The sequence below is a fragment of the Bos indicus genome, chromosome 9, assembly GCF_029378745.1.
Source record: "Bos indicus isolate NIAB-ARS_2022 breed Sahiwal x Tharparkar chromosome 9, NIAB-ARS_B.indTharparkar_mat_pri_1.0, whole genome shotgun sequence".
Lineage (NCBI taxonomy): Eukaryota > Metazoa > Chordata > Mammalia > Artiodactyla > Bovidae > Bos > Bos indicus.
In genome coordinates this window covers 10,093,998-10,109,893 of record NC_091768.1, presented here as the reverse complement: position 1 = coordinate 10,109,893, position 15,896 = coordinate 10,093,998, and the positions used below count along the sequence as shown (strand labels likewise).

Below are 15,896 nucleotides of genomic sequence, written 5' to 3'. Positions count from 1 at the left end.
AATACAAGCACCCTTTGAATGGAAGCCTGTCTACCTGCCAGGCAGACAACATCCATCTGTCAGCCCCAAGAACAAAAATGACATTAAACTGAGCACTTCTTACTGTCATCACACACATAACGTGAACCTAGCTACTAGATCGAGGTATAAGGCATGTTGCTTCAGTTAACCCAAAAAAAGCTTACTTTAAGACAGCACCTTACAATAAGGCTATGCCAGAATTATTTTGCTAAGAGATTCCTCCAACCCCGCAAAAAGCTAAATAAAGAGAAGAGGGGTAGAAGTAAACGCATCTACCCCTTGTTGCAGTGCTGAGGCAGCATGGCCCACCAAGCCTTGGAGACTGCTCTGGCAGCTCCCCTCTCCCTAGGAACTCAGCACTCGTATTTCCGTGAAGGCACTGCTGACAGATGCCAGCTCCCTTATGAAGATTTCCCTTTTTGCGGGAACACAGCAAACTAACCACACCGTGTCCAAATTCAGTTAACAGGTCCCTTTGGCACATGGACGATAAAGCCATGCTAGTCAATGCAAGTCAGGGTCTCAGATGTTTCATAGCTCTAACGGTGACGTGTTTTTTTTTACTTACCAAGTCCTAAAAGATCAACAGTGGGCTCTGCAGCTTTTTTAGGGCTGGTACTTTTTTTAGGTTCCAATTGCTGGTCTTCTTTCTTCTGCAGCTTTAAAGTAAATAATCAAATTTATTATTTTTTTTTCAAATAAATTGAACAAGACTGTTAAGCCTCAATTAGGTATACTTTTGATAAAGTTAATATAATGTAGCATATGAAGTATAGTATGATAAACCTAGAGCGTTTATTATCATAAACTGGTAAACACAATCATTCAACTTGAAATGATAAACTGGACATATTAGGACCCCAAGACAGTAAATACAGAACTTTAATCTTAATGTACTTGTTCTTAAGCATCTAAACCCTTTACATGAACGCTGCACGCTTCACAGCAATACCTGCTCCCTGTGCCGCCGGGTGGGCCCCAGAGCCTAAGCGCAGAGCACATCTCTCTTCCCCAGGCTGCCAGCACAGGCGGGCACCCCTGGCCCTACCAGAACCCAGCTGACGCATGGGCAGCACTCGCTCTACTGAGCCCTGCAGACATGCCGCTGCTCATAAACCGAAGGTCTGCAGCAACCTGCATGGACCACTTTTCCTGCATCTGCTCACTCTGTGCGTCTGTGTTGCCAACATTTCATCACTATTATACCTGTTATGGTGCTCTGTGATCAGCGACCTCTGATGCTACCCTGGAACTGTTTTGGGGTGAACCACACCCACATAAGGCAGCAATCAATAAAAGTGTATCCTGACTGCTCCACAAATAAGATGGCTGCCCATTCCCTCCCTCACCTTGGGCCTCCCTGTTCCCTGAAACACAGCAAGACTGAAACCAGGCCAGTTAGTAACCCTACAGGGGTGTCCAAGTGCTCAAGGAAAGAACAGTCCCACGTCGCTCATTTAAATTAAAAGCTAGAAATGATTAAGCTCAGTGAGGAAGGAACGTTAAAAGCCAAGACAGGTCAAGAGTAGGGCTTCTGTACCAAACAGCCAAGTTGTGAATGTAAAACAGAAAGTGTTACTCCAGTGAACATATATATGATAAGAAAACTTTAAAAAAAAAAAAAAAAGAAAAGAAAACTTACCATGTCTTATTGTTGATACAGAGAAAGTTTTAGTGGCCTGGACAGAAGATCAAACCAGCTACACCATTCCTTTAACCCAAAGTCTAACTGGAGCAGAGCTTAACCTCCCTTCAACCTTAGAAAGCTGACAAAGGTAGAGAAGCTGCAGAAGAACCCTCTGAAGCCAGCAGAGGCTGGTTTGTGTGGTGTCGAGGACAGAGGTTGCCTCCATAATGTAGAAGTGTGAGGTGAAGCAGCAAGTGCTGACGTGGCGGCTATAGCAAGTTACCCAGAGCTGCAAAGACAATGCATGAAGGCGGCTACTCTGAACAACAGATTTTAATGCAGATCAAACGATCTTCAATCAGAAGATGCATCTAACTAAAGACTTCACAGCTAAAGACGAGAAGTCACTGCCTGGCTGGAAAGCTTCAAACGACAGGGCTGGCTCTCCTGTTAGGGGCTAATATAGCTGTTGACTTAAAAGCTGAATGCCCGTTTACCATTCAAAACTCCTGGAGCCCTTAAATTACGCTCAATCTATGCTGCCAGAGCCCTGTAAGTGGAACAATCGGGCTGCATGACAGAATATCTCATAGATGGTGATGCCTCTGTTGAATCTGAAAGCCACTTGAAAAGGATTTGCCATTCTAGACGCCATTAAGAACATTCGTGATTCATAAGAGGCCCAAATATCAACATTAACAGCAGTCTGGAAGAAGCTGGTGCCAACCCCAATGGATGACTTTGAAGGGTTCAAGACTTCATAAAGGAAGGAACTGCAGATGTGACAGAAACTGCACAAGAACTGAAACTAGAAGTGGAGCCTGAAGATGTAACTGCATTGCTACAATCTCAGGGTAAAACCCTCACAGAGGAGGAGTTGCTTCTTACGGATGAGCAAAGAAAGCCGTTTCTTGGGTGGAATTTGCTTCTGGTGAGGATGCTGTGAAGATCAGTGAATGACAACAGAGGACGTAGAATATGACATCAACTTAGTTGAAAAACTGTGCTGACGAAACTTCAGCATGTTGTAATCTTACTGTAGGCGGAGGGTCTCACCTCCACGCTGCTGACTGCTGACTGATCCAAGTGGTGGCTGTTGAAAGCTGGAGCGGTTGTGGCAATTTCTTAAAATAAGACAGTGATGAAGTCTGCCACTACTGACTCATCCTTTCACAAACAGTTTCTCTGTGGCATATGATGGCTGTTTAATGGTATTTTACCCGCAGTAGAATTTTTAAAACCTGGAGTCATATTTCTCTCTAACTACAAGCTGATACTTTGTAAACCCCCTCCCCCAGCACACTTCATCCACTCTCACCCATATCCTTGCCTCTGGCAACCTCCAATCTGTCCTGTGTCCATGAGCTTCCTTGTTTGTTTAGATTCCACACACAAGTGAGGGTATATGTATCTGTCTTTCTCTGACTTAATGTTACTGAACATAATACCCTCACAGTCCATCCATATTGTTATAAACAGCGAGGCTTCCTTCCTTCTTACGGCTGAATAATATTCCATTGAATATACCACCTACCTCTGTTAAGCCAAGAAAATACAACATTCATTCTACCATTCTTTCATTTCTCAAACCACTCCTACAAGATCATTTCTTCAACTACCTAAAGAATTAATAGCTTAATTGTTACATGAGTTTGTTGCTTGATAGCTATATAAATACACAAATTTCTAAGAACATGTATCTCCCCTTACTTGTTTTTGGTCACTACTGTCTCTCTCAGAGTATTTTTTTTACTAACTAGCCTAACGTAATAGATATCAATTCTTTAATAATTTTACCAAACACATAATTATCAGCCTGTAACTATATATAATTCTAAGAAATTTAACATAATCCATTTCACATTCTCTTTTTCAACATCCAACACAGGTTTAAGACACACCCTGCTTATTACCAAAATAATTTCAAAGAAAGCACAGTGTACAATAACAAAATAAGCAATTCTTTTCAATTGAATACTTAAACTGCTATACCTTCCTTCTCTGTTTTTGTTTTTTAACTGGACAACCTGTGTTACTACAAACGCTTCAGTCTGGGGAACTGGGGAGTGAGCAGCCACAAGCACACAGACGTCCAATCCTCCCGGGACAGGCCTGCCCGGGTCACAGCCCTGGCCGTGATGCTCTGGGTATTATACCTACAAGTATCACACGCTTGTTGTTATTGTTTAGTCACCAGGTCGTGTCTGTCTTTGCAACCCCATGGACTGAAGCCTGCCAGGCTCCTCTGTCCATGACTTTTCAGGCAAGAACACTGGAGTGGGTTGCCATTTCCTCCTCCAGGGGATCTTTCCCCCAGGGACTGAACCCGTGTTTCCTTTGTTTCCTGCACTAGAGGCAGATTCTTTACCTGCTAAACCATCAGGGATATAAAACTGAGATATGTGGAATACAGCTACCATATAAAGTATAGTTTCTTAAAGCCAAATTTTAGAAGACCTAAGAAGGAAATGGGAAGGAAATGGCAACCCACTCCAGTGTTCTTGCCTGGAGAATCCCAGGGACAGGGAAGCCTGGTGGGCTGCCGTCTATGGGGTCGCACAGAGTCAGACACGACTGAAGCGACTGGCAGCAAGAAGAAAAATGCTATTGTCTTGTTAGAATTTGAGGCTGGCAAAGAACACAGTGTGAGAATAGTAAGTCACGAGCTTGAAAAGCACGAGTTTCCTCATGAACTGTCTCCCTGTCGATGTTCCACACTCAGCTTAAACACATCAAGCAGTATGTACAGAAGCATTCCACTTTGAATTCTCCTGCATATCATACATGAATTTGCCTTTTCATAAATGAAGAATGAAGCTGGCTGTCAAAGAATAAAAGTAGGCAATCTATAATTTATTAAACAAACTTTCCTAATAAACAAGAACACAGGTTTACTTAGACAAAGCAATTTTATAAAATGTAATTTCCTTAGATTCATACTGAGCAAATGTCTCATTCAAATGATTAAAATCTGTATTAGCAGAGGAATCTGTATTCACAAAGGCCTCACCCGGCTGATCTTGTGTAGTTCATAAAGCCACCCCATAGAAGGGAACTGAGCCAAAACCACGTGGTTCCCAGCTCCTACACTCACCACCATTCCTACCCTACGACACAACAGGAGCAAGAGCTCAGCCTCTGGAAGGCGATGCACTCTGCTTGGTTGAGCAACTAACGTAAATAGTGTCAATACATAAGAATAGGGAAGCTATACAACTTTTTAAGGTCTAGACGTAATTATTAGAATTCTTCTTTAAAAATGATTATCTCCAATCATGCCTTGGCTAGTCTGTCTATAATCAGTGTCCTTTAACATTCACAGACTCACACAGGTAGATGAGACAACACACCCTGTTTAACACTCTCATTTTAAAGTGATACACAGGCAGTGGTATTTACCTTGCGGTCTGCAGGGAAGACAGGAAGGCGTATGAAAGTAGGAACTGAAAGGCACCCGAGGAAGAAAAGCAAGTATGGGAAAGACAGCGGGCCTACCCGCCTAACCCGGAGGCCGAGTGTATGGAGGCGACAAAAGGCGAAACTGAAAACGTGGGGCTGTACTGTGCAAGGACCTGAACAACCCACGAGAGCTAGGAACTAGATGAATTTTCCAGGTGAGTTGCAAAAGCAAAGCTACTCCTGGGGTGGTGTGCCAGGCACAGGAACAGCCCTGCTAAAGGAGAAGATGACCACCGCCACCTTGGGCAAGGGCTGTGTGGCTGAGACACAGACAGACCAACGCCCGGGAAGACAGCCCCGAACCTGCCACCTCCCCATAGCCCGAAACCTGAACATTCCCTACCTAACAAGCTGCTCAACAACAGGCCGTTCCCAGAATACTCTCTCATCTCAGAGCCTTACGAAATCCCAACAGCGGGATTTAAGCTTTACTTCAATTTTTAGTAAAAATTTATGAATGGTAAGCTACTCCAAGCTGTTGGATTGTATGACATCATATACTCCAAAGCAGAAACAGAATTCAGACTGGATCATCCATGTTGTTCACATATTAAAGCGCCTCAGTGGCATGGTATCAGTAATTAATACAAGTCACTCTCTGGCATTCCTACTATATTCTGATAAATAACCATATGTTTGTATGTGTGTGCTTTCACAATCAAATTACATACAACCTGAGAATTAATCTTGCACATGACTGCTGCTTATTATCCCAATCTTACTGTTTTATTATTCAGAATCTTGTTAAATTTTCTTTTTTCTTTACCATTCTTTATAGATTTTTTTCACATTAAGGCTGTCATTACTTAGTGTACTCCGCTTCTGAATTTTATATTCTTTCTTAAATTTTATTTTTAGAGTTCAATTTAGAATTGTAACCTATATTTGATTGTGTGTCCCCACTCACATGGACATCTTTTAGTAAATGGCTCTCATGGCCTAGGGACACTATAATACAATCTCAAAAAAACTTCCCTGAGCTGGATAAGTAGCAAAAATTTATATAAATTTCAAAACAAGACAGAGCTTTAGACAACATTTACTCAAGCCACTATGTGACACAGGAAGCATCGCTGGGACATCTCACCTATGGGGCTGCTCTTGGTAAAAACCCCGGTACTGTGGATTCAGTGGACACGACGGTACAGCGCATTTTACATGCAGAAAATCTAAACATTAGAAAGGTTCTCTTCAGGCAGCCTGTCCCATCTACTCACTTATCCCTGTTCTCCACAACACTGCCACTCAGCAGAGGAATGAAGAGTGAACACCCCTCAGCAGCCCCAGCAGACCACTTTTTCCCACCCAGCTCTCTGCCACCTATAATCCTCTGAGGTCGTCTTTTGTGCCATTATATTCAGGGCACTTTGGGGTCCAGCTCATTCATTTCAGAATTGTATTGTTCTCCAAGTCTGGGTCAGTCTCCTGTGGGGTCACTGCTCCTTTCTCCTGGGTCCTGGTAGGCACAAGGTTCTGTCTGTGCCCTCCAAGACTCTTTCCCAGCTGTGTAAGCTCTGGCAGCTCTATGGTGGGGTTAATGGCAACCTCCTCCAAGACGGCTTATGCCATACCCAGGTCTGCTGCACCCAGAGCCCCTGCGGCAGGCCACTGCTGAGCCGGACCTCCGCAGGAGACACTCCAACACTCAAAGGCAGGTCTGGCTCAAGTCTCTGAGGGTTCTCCTGATGAGCACAAGGTTTTGTTTGAGCTATCTGAGTATCTCTGGTTGGTATGGGGTTGGATTCTAAATGAGATTTTGCCCCTCCTACCATCTTGTTGGGGCTTCTCCTTTGCCCCTGGATGTGGGGTATCTTTTATTGGTGGGATCCAACATTCTCCTGTCGATGGCTGCTCAGCAGCGAGTTGTAACTCTGGAGTTTTTGCAGGAGAAGAGCGCATGTCCTTCTGTACCGCCAACAAGCAAGAATACTGATGCGGTTTACCATTGCCATTTCCAGAGGACAACATTTTGTTAGAACTCACCACCATACCTGGTTGTGGACTTTCTCTCTGCCAACTTTCTTCCACCCAAGAAGACCTGAAATGTTGCCACTCCTTTAAATCCAAGACTACAGACACTTTCACTTTTGTAAGGACTGGTATTGTAGACAGTGTATGGTTTTCAGTAATATAGCAACATTTGCTATGTGTATAGTAACAGCATCTCAATTAGTTTCAATGATTTGGAAAAGTTCTGTCTGGAGAAATCAAACTAAACATAAAATCGCCAAAGCTCTGCTGGTGGTGTCATAGGTGTTGATACAGTCATTAGTCAGCAATACTGACTGCAGTATACTCTTGATGGAAGTCAAAAAGAGTGCAAAAGTTGGCTTAAAACTCAACATTCAAAAAACCAAGATCATGGCATCTGGTCCCATCACTTCATGGGAAATAGATGGGGAAACAGTGAGATATTTTATTTTTGGGGGCTCCAAAATCACTGCAGATGGTGATTGCAGCCATGAAATTAAAAGACACTTGCTCCTTGGAAGAAAAGCTACGACCAACCTAGACAGAATATTAAAAAGCAGAGACATTACTTTGCCAACAAAGGTCCATCTAGTTAAAGCTATGGCTTTTCCAGTAGTCACGTATGGATGTGAGAGTTGGACTATAAAGAAAGCTGATCACCGAAAAATTGATGTTTTTGAACTGTGGTGTTGCAGAAGACTCTTGAGAATCCCTTGGACTGCAAGGAGATCCAACCAGTCCATCCTAAGGGAAATCAGTCCTGAATATTCACTGGAAGGACTGATGCTGAAGTTGAAACTCTAATACTTTGGCCACCTGATGGGAAGAACTGACTCACTGGAAAAGACCCTGATGCTGGGAAAAATTGAAGGTAGGAGTAGAAAGGGACAACAGAGGATGAGATGTTTGGATGGCATCACCAACTCGATGGACATGGGTTTGAGCAAGGTCTAGGTGCTGGTGATGGACAGGGAACCCTGGCGTGCTGCAGTCCATGGGGTCGCAAAGAGTCAGACACGACTGAGCAACTGAACTGAACTGATTATTACCTAATCTGCTGGTATTTTGTGTTTAAGATTTCCAGAGGAATTGATTCTGTCACGCAATAGTTTAACTAACTAATCTCTGTTGCCCTGTCATTTGAAAATGTGAACAATGTGACAGTGATACATGCAGTTAATAAAACGGTGAAGAGAATGAAATCTGAGACTGAGACTGCAGAATTAATCATGGTCCATCGACACTGACTTCACTTCTCTCTCTGGGCTCCTCTGGGCACAGCTGTCCACTCAGAACCTGTTTACCAGGCCCCACTGCCTACATTTGAACCAGAAGGAGATTTGAAAATTGCGACCACTAAGCTTAGGCTGACACAGGCTGTTCTTAGGTAATCTAAGGTAACTAGTAAATGTGGCTGACACTCTGAAGAAAGGAGCAAATTAAAAAGAAAACTCCACTTACATTCTGCACAGAGTTCATGCCAAGCTCAATGGTACAAGCACTCATAGCCCACTTACATCTTCCTTCTAAAGTTCTGGGCGTCTGCCTCTCTCTAAACTCCTGGCTCCTGTCTTAGGTCTCAGTCTGGACAGCATCTCAAAGAGTGGCCTACATGCTTCACACGCCAGGCCCGCCACGGCTCTCACTGCTCCGCACAAACACCCAGTACCTACGCAAGTAAGTTCCCTTAAAATAATGTGCCGGAGTTTTTGTGAGGATTAAAATAACATAGTCTTTTTCATAGAGCTGGTACATAATAGGTGTGCTTCAAAACTGGCAGCTGGTGGTGGCTGTGGAGCTGCCTTTTAGAAATTCCCGCCAGAATCGTAAGTATTAGAGACACAAAAATGAGTAAAACATGATTCCTAAGCTTAAAAAGAATTCATTCTAGTGAAGCAAACGGACGCAGACCTAACTGCAGTTCGGTGTGGCCCAGCGCGGTGATGGAGGAAGAGCTCGGCGGGGGGGGGCCCTGGAGCAGGGCTCAGCCGTGTCTGAGGACCGTCCTGTGACGGGCAGCCCTATGGCCTGGCTGCCTGGGACACCCCCACTCAGTGCCTGGGAGTCCAACATCAGCTTCCACCCGTAAAAGGACCCAGTTTGGAATACCCACACCGATTTCTTATCCCTGTATGCACAGTAGTTTGGAGGTTTGCAGGGAAGGGAAAAGAGGATAGTTTTTTTTTGTAATTCACCACTTACTGATTACAGCAAAAGTAGGAAAGAAAGGACAATTAAACGGGGCCCGCTGAAAGGGGCCAGCCCTCAGCCATCACACCTGCACACACCTGGGGGCCTGGTTGCCAAAGCCTCCAGCCCCCTGCTTCTGGACTGGGTTACCATCACCGCGACCTGCTGAACGTCAGCCCTCGACACCAGGGTTTGGAAGGTAAGGAAGGAGGGAAAGGAAAGCATTAACCAACACCCACATCTCAAACCCAGCCTGGACCCTTTCCAGCTGTGTGGGAACAGTCAACAGGTCACTAACATTTCTGAGCAGCTACAGCTTGCACAGCCCACCAAGAGCCCACACAGGCTTAACACTCAGACGCTGTATCTGGAAATTCACCATCTTCTCTTTGAATGTGATTCTGCAAACACAACGGGACAAGAGAATGCAGGCTGATCTCGGGAGAGGCCACGTGCGGCCCCTCGGGTGGGTCCTCACGGCCATGTTTCACCGGGGCACAGAATGCCACCCCGGGCCCCTTCGTGCGATGAGTACAAGGCACACGGAGAGGCGGGCCTGACTCCCCGGGGCTGTGATGTCACCTCTCAAAGCACACGGCGGCAAGGGTGTGATTCTAGACACAAGAAAGACCCAGAACTCCTTTCTCGCCTCTGCCAAGGACCTCCCATGGTCCGCTCCCCTCTCAGCCTCCTCACAGAATATGCGCGTATCGAGAAGGGAAGCAAGAACAGCGCAGCTGCTTCTGTGCACTGTTCCCAACAGGCTGCGACTCAGGACCCTGTGCCACAGTGCTGGCCCCTGGACACAGGTCTACTCCAACAACAGACACGGGACTACAAGGAACTAAAAGCAAGTCACAGGGCAGACCACAGGGTCTCCCCAACCCTCACCCAAACTGGAGAGATAGGGGAGTACAGAGAATCGTAACTCACAAGAGTTGAAACCAGCACCAGGGTAGAGCTGGGGCCCAGGACAGGCTACCGCAAAATATGCCTCAATGACATACTGATTATTCTAAATCAACGCTGCGTGAGAAATAGCAGTGGCGGGTGAGGGGGGAGAGAATAAAGACTCCTGACCCCTCTGATCCTCCGCTTTGCACCGGAAAGCAGGAAATGCGTCTCCGGTGTGCAGGTGTCCTCCCTAACTGGGGGGAGAGAAAGCTGCAGGAACACTCTGACACCAGGGAAGGGAAACACCCCACTGCAGTGCTCTTGGCCGTCCTGTCCCACCTACAATGGGGAACCCGAGGCACTTGCACAGCGCACAGCCCAGGGATGCAGCCTCGCCCAAAGACGAGATCTAACCACAGTCTCCAGAACACTGCCCCGCCCCACAGCCCCCACCTGTTACCACAGGCCCCCTGACTGGGGTTCCTTGGCCAGTACATCACATTGCATTCAGCCTCAGAAAAAATGAGGCCTACAAAGAGGCAAAAAGCACAGTCTGAAAACATACACTAAGTATCAGACCCAGACTCAGATACAGCAGGGATGCAGGAATTATCAGACTGAATTTAAAACAACTATATTTACTATGCTAAGGGCTCTAACGGAAAAAGTAGATGGCATGCCAAGAACAGACAGGTAATGTAAGCAGACAAATGGAAACTTTAAGAACCCAAAAATGGCAGATTGAAAACATGTAACAAATAAAGAATGCCTTTAATGGGCTTAGCAGCAGCAGACTGAACACGACTGAGGGAAGGACCTCTGAGCTTAAGCGTACATCAACAGAAACTTCCAATGTGAAAGAGACTGGGGCGGGGAGGGGACTACATCCAAGTGGGACGACTATAAGAGATGCAATTTGCACACACTGGGGACCACCAGAAGGAGGAGAAAGAGGGAAACAGGAGCGGGAGAGACATCTGAAGCCACACTGACAGAATTTCCCCAGATTAATGCTGGATATCCAACTGCAGATCCACGAAGGCCAGGGAACACCAAGCAAGATACACGCTAAAAACAACTATGCCGAGGCACGTCATTTTCAAAGCACATAAAATCAAATACAGAGAAAAACTCCTGAAAGAAGCCAGAGGGAGGAAACAAAACCTATTAAAAAAGAACAAAGAGAAGAATTACATCTAACTGCTCCCTAGGAACCTTGCAAGCAAGAAAGACACCCAACTCAAATATCAAATATTTAAACTGTTGGAAGAAAAAACCCCATAAACTTAGAATTCTTTATCCTGAGAAATTATCCTTGAAAAGTAAAGACTTTCTCAGACAAACAAGGATTGAGGGAATTTGTTGCCAGCAGACTTGCCGTGCAAGAAATGATAAAAGAAATTCTCTAGAATGAATGAAAATGATGGAAATCAGAAGCTTAGAACTACATAAAGGGAGAAAATCAGAGGATGAACAAGAGAGGATAAAATAGGATAATTATTACAGCACTGCCTTGTGAACTATAAAAATGAAAATACATTATAAACATTTGAGATTTAAATGGTACAATTATAACTTGACTCTTTCGACTCTTTGTTGCTGGCTTTATGTATCTTCATGTCACTAGGTACTAGGCGGGAACACAGGATCACCAGCCACGCTCCAGTGGCACAACACTAACGTCAGCCTCCTTTATCAGATACCATGTACTGTCTCAAGATTTCCTTCACAGGCAGACTGTGAGCTCTCTAGAAATTACAGCAACTTATCACTAACTAATGGCAACCCATTCCAGTATTCCTGCCTGGAGAATCCCAGGGACGGAGGAGCCTGGTAGGCTACAGTTCATGGAGTCGCAAAGAGTCAGACACGACTGAGCGACTTCACTTCACTTCTTCTTCATCACTAACTCACAGGAAACCCAGAGGTTTGCATCCTTTCACTGTTTGCATTAAGATGATACATTCAGTCTACAGCAGAAATGGAAATTCAGCACCAGAAACCATTCACTCGGTTCTCAAACACAGATGTAAGCTTTCTCTATTTAAGGTTCTTGGTTTTAATAAAGTAAAATACCCATTAATAAAATGAAATCACTGTTAGCAAAGAACAGAACTCATATTCTATAGATACTTTCAGAATGATACTTTACATATTATTAGCAAGATAACATTATCTGATATTTAATATGTCAAATTCTTGTTAAAGTATTCTAGTAATCTGCTAAGAAATCCAACCAAAGATAGAGTTTCACGTTACTACAGCCAACACAACCACAACTAACAACTGGTATTTGTTAAGTTCACATGCAGTAAAGCCATGTTCTAATTTTTTTACTTTTATTAGTTAGTGATAAGATCTTAGAGTCACCTTTACACCTAAGGGTTTGGAGACTGCTCTTTTGGACAAAACACAGTGAGCCAAGCTGCCTTCTTGCTACTAAGTTACTAATGTCATCCTGCCCTACTACACACTGCCACAATGCCTAACGTCATCCCGCCCTACTACACACTGCTACAATGACTAACGTCATCCGCCCTACTACACACTGCCACAATGCCTAATGTCATCCCGCCCTACTACACACTGCTACAATGACTAACGTCATCCTGCCCTACTACACGCTGCTACAATGACTAACGTCATCCACCCTACTACATACTGCCACAATGCCTAACGTCATCCTGCCCTACTACACACTGCTACAATGACTAACGTCATCCGCCCTACTACACACACTGCTACAATGACTAACGTCATCCGCCCTACTACACGCTGCTACAGGGACTAACGTCATCTGCCCTACTACACGCTGCTACAGTGACTAACGTCATCCCGCCCTACTACACACGCTGCTACAATGACTAACGTCATCCTGCCCTACTACACACACTGCTACAATGACTAACGTCATCCCGCCTACTACACACTGCCACAATGCCTAACGTCATCCCGCTCTACTACACACACTGCTACAATGACTAACGTCATCCTGCCCTACTACACACACTGCTACAATGACTAACGTCATCCCGCCTACTACACACTGCCACAATGCCTAATGTCATCCCGCCCTACTACACGCTACCACAATGCCTAACATCATCTGCCCTACTACACATTGCTACAATGACTAACGTCATCCGCCCTACTACACACACTGCTACAATGACTAACATCATCCGCCCTACTACACACACTGCTACAATGACTAACGTCATCCGCCCTACTACACGCTGCTACAGGGACTAACGTCATCTGCCCTACTACACGCTGCTACACTGACTAACGTCATCCCGCCCTACTACACACGCTGCTACAATGACTAACGTCATCCTGCCCTACTACACACACTGCTACAATGACTAACGTCATCCCGCCTACTACACACTGCCACAATGCCTAACGTCATCCCGCCCTACTACACACACTGCTACAATGACTAACGTCATCCCGCCTACTACACACTGCCACAATGCCTAATGTCATCCCGCCCTACTACACGCTACCACAATGCCTAACATCATCTGCCCTACTACACATTGCTACAATGACTAACATCATCCGCCCTACTACACACACTGCTACAACGACTAACGTCATCCCGCCCTACCACACGCTGCTACAACGCCTAACGTCATCCCGCCCTACTACACGCTGCTACAACGCCTAACGTCATCCGCCCTACTACACGCTGCTACAATGCCTAACGTCATCCGCCCTACTACACGCTGCTACAATGCCTAACGTCATCCCGCCCTACTACACGCTGCTACAATGCCTAACGTCATCCCGCCCTACTACACGCTGCTACAATGCCTAACGTCATCCCGCCCTACTACACGCTGCTACAATGCCTAACGTCATCCCGCCCTACTACACACTGCTACAATGCCTAACGTCATCCAGCCTTACTACATGCTGCTATAATTAGTTCTCCCCTCTGCTCCCCACACCCACCTGCCAACCCAAGCTGCCTGTTTCCTTTTCTCCTAGATGACAGAAATCCTCTCTCTTTGGCATCTGGCTGTGGCTACTTCAGAATAACACAATGCTTGTCTTTCAACACTTCACTTCCAAGCTTTATGTCTTCTTTTAAACCAGAGGAAAGATAGATAACCTGAATCTCCTAGCTCACGGTTCTGCCAGAGAAATGTGGGCCCTTGGTTTAGTGCCACTACACTGGGAGGGATGTGAGGAAAAACTTTCAAGGCAACTAAACACACCATACAAGTTATCAGGTATTTTACCAACAAACGATGAAAGATTATTGGGTATGAAAAATTACTGCTCCAGTTCCAAAGGGAGAGACTGAAACGAAAGCTGCAAAGGATCCCCAGCAGGCCTGGGTAACCCACAGCAACGGCCGCCTGCACTGCTGCACATGCACACCCCCGTGCGCTCCAGGTCCCCGTGACCGACAGCACCTCACCACTGGCCGGGCGTCAGGCCAGGAGCCCGGGCATCGCTTCCAGACCGTCTCATCACACTCGGTCCCCAGGTGCTTGAGTCCTTACCAGCCTCGGGCAAATAAAACCGAACACGGGTCCTAAATACCTCATCTCTACAGAAAGCCTGGGTGGGTGTATGTACAGCTGGGTGTCCCTAAGGCCTCATGACACATTTCCATACAGCCTACCAGCAGTGCACCAGAATCTGAGTGCAGGAAAACTCCTTTTAAAGTGGCAAAGCCCCTGTAAATATTCTAAGATTATTAAAGACAAATTAGTTTAGCTGTTAGCACCATATTAACTAACCCTCTTAGCACTGCAAATTTATTAACAATTCATTCACTAGCAACTCTTCAATATAATAGCTACAGATACTACTTTTTAAAAATATCTTCTATAGTCTGGCTAAATACTTTGCAGTATTACAAAGGTGGTTTTACCTTTTTCCCTTATTTTAAAAAAGACTGCCCTGTGGTGGGTAATTAAAAGTATCAGTTCAGTTCTGTCGCTCAGTCATGTGCGACTCTTTGCGACCCCAAGGAGTGCCCCATGGTGGGTAATTAAAAGTACCAGTTGGAGGGAAAAGCATCCTGAACACGACGCTGTTTACATGCTCCCTGCAGGCTCACTGTCAGTTATGTGTTCAAGCACCTCTGAGGCCTTGGTCCATCCAACACTCACTGGGCAGTCAAGTGATGTGACAAGGAGCCGTCTGCACCACAAGCAAGGCCGACAGTGGAGAGCACAACTCGGCTCTAGTCTGAAGGCCCAGCGCCGTTCTTCCCTCAGCCCCCCCACTCCCCTGAACCACCGTGTCCACTTCCCACGCAGCCTCCCCGCCAGCCCATCACAAAGAGGGCCATTTCTACATCAAATGCTGGCTCTACCAATAGCCGTTCACTCAATAATTAAGCCTCAGCATAGGTGCTCAGCGACGTCTGAGGCAATGACACTCTACAGTCTGCATTGTGGGGATGTGTGGAGGAGATACAGAGGAGAGAAACAAATAAACCACCACAAATGAAGCAGCAGGCAGTGTTCAGTGCCACTGCTGCTGCTCAGTCACTAAGCTGTGCCCGACTCTTTGTGCCCCGAAGGACCACAGCACGCCAGACCTCCCTGTCCATCACCACCTCCGGGAGCTCGCTCAAACTCATGTTCATTGAGTCGGTGATGCCATCCAACCGTCTCACCTGTCGTCCCCATCTCCTCCCACATTCAATCTTTACCAGCATTAAGGTCTTTTCCAATTAGTCAGCCCTTCCCATCAGGTGGCCAAAGTA

General features: G+C 45.7%; 1 protein-coding gene across 6 annotated transcripts in view; it reads right to left on the bottom strand.

The window, feature by feature from the left end:
* Positions 1–15,896, bottom strand: part of SMAP1 (small ArfGAP 1) — a 190,231-nt gene that overhangs the window by 30,737 nt on the left and 143,598 nt on the right. For all 6 annotated transcript variants that reach the window (XM_070795682.1, XM_070795684.1, XM_070795688.1 and 3 more), the window contains one exon: positions 590–680. In XM_070795682.1, coding sequence (XP_070651783.1) covers positions 590–680 — 91 coding nt within the window. The remainder of the gene's footprint in view (positions 1–589; positions 681–15,896) is intronic.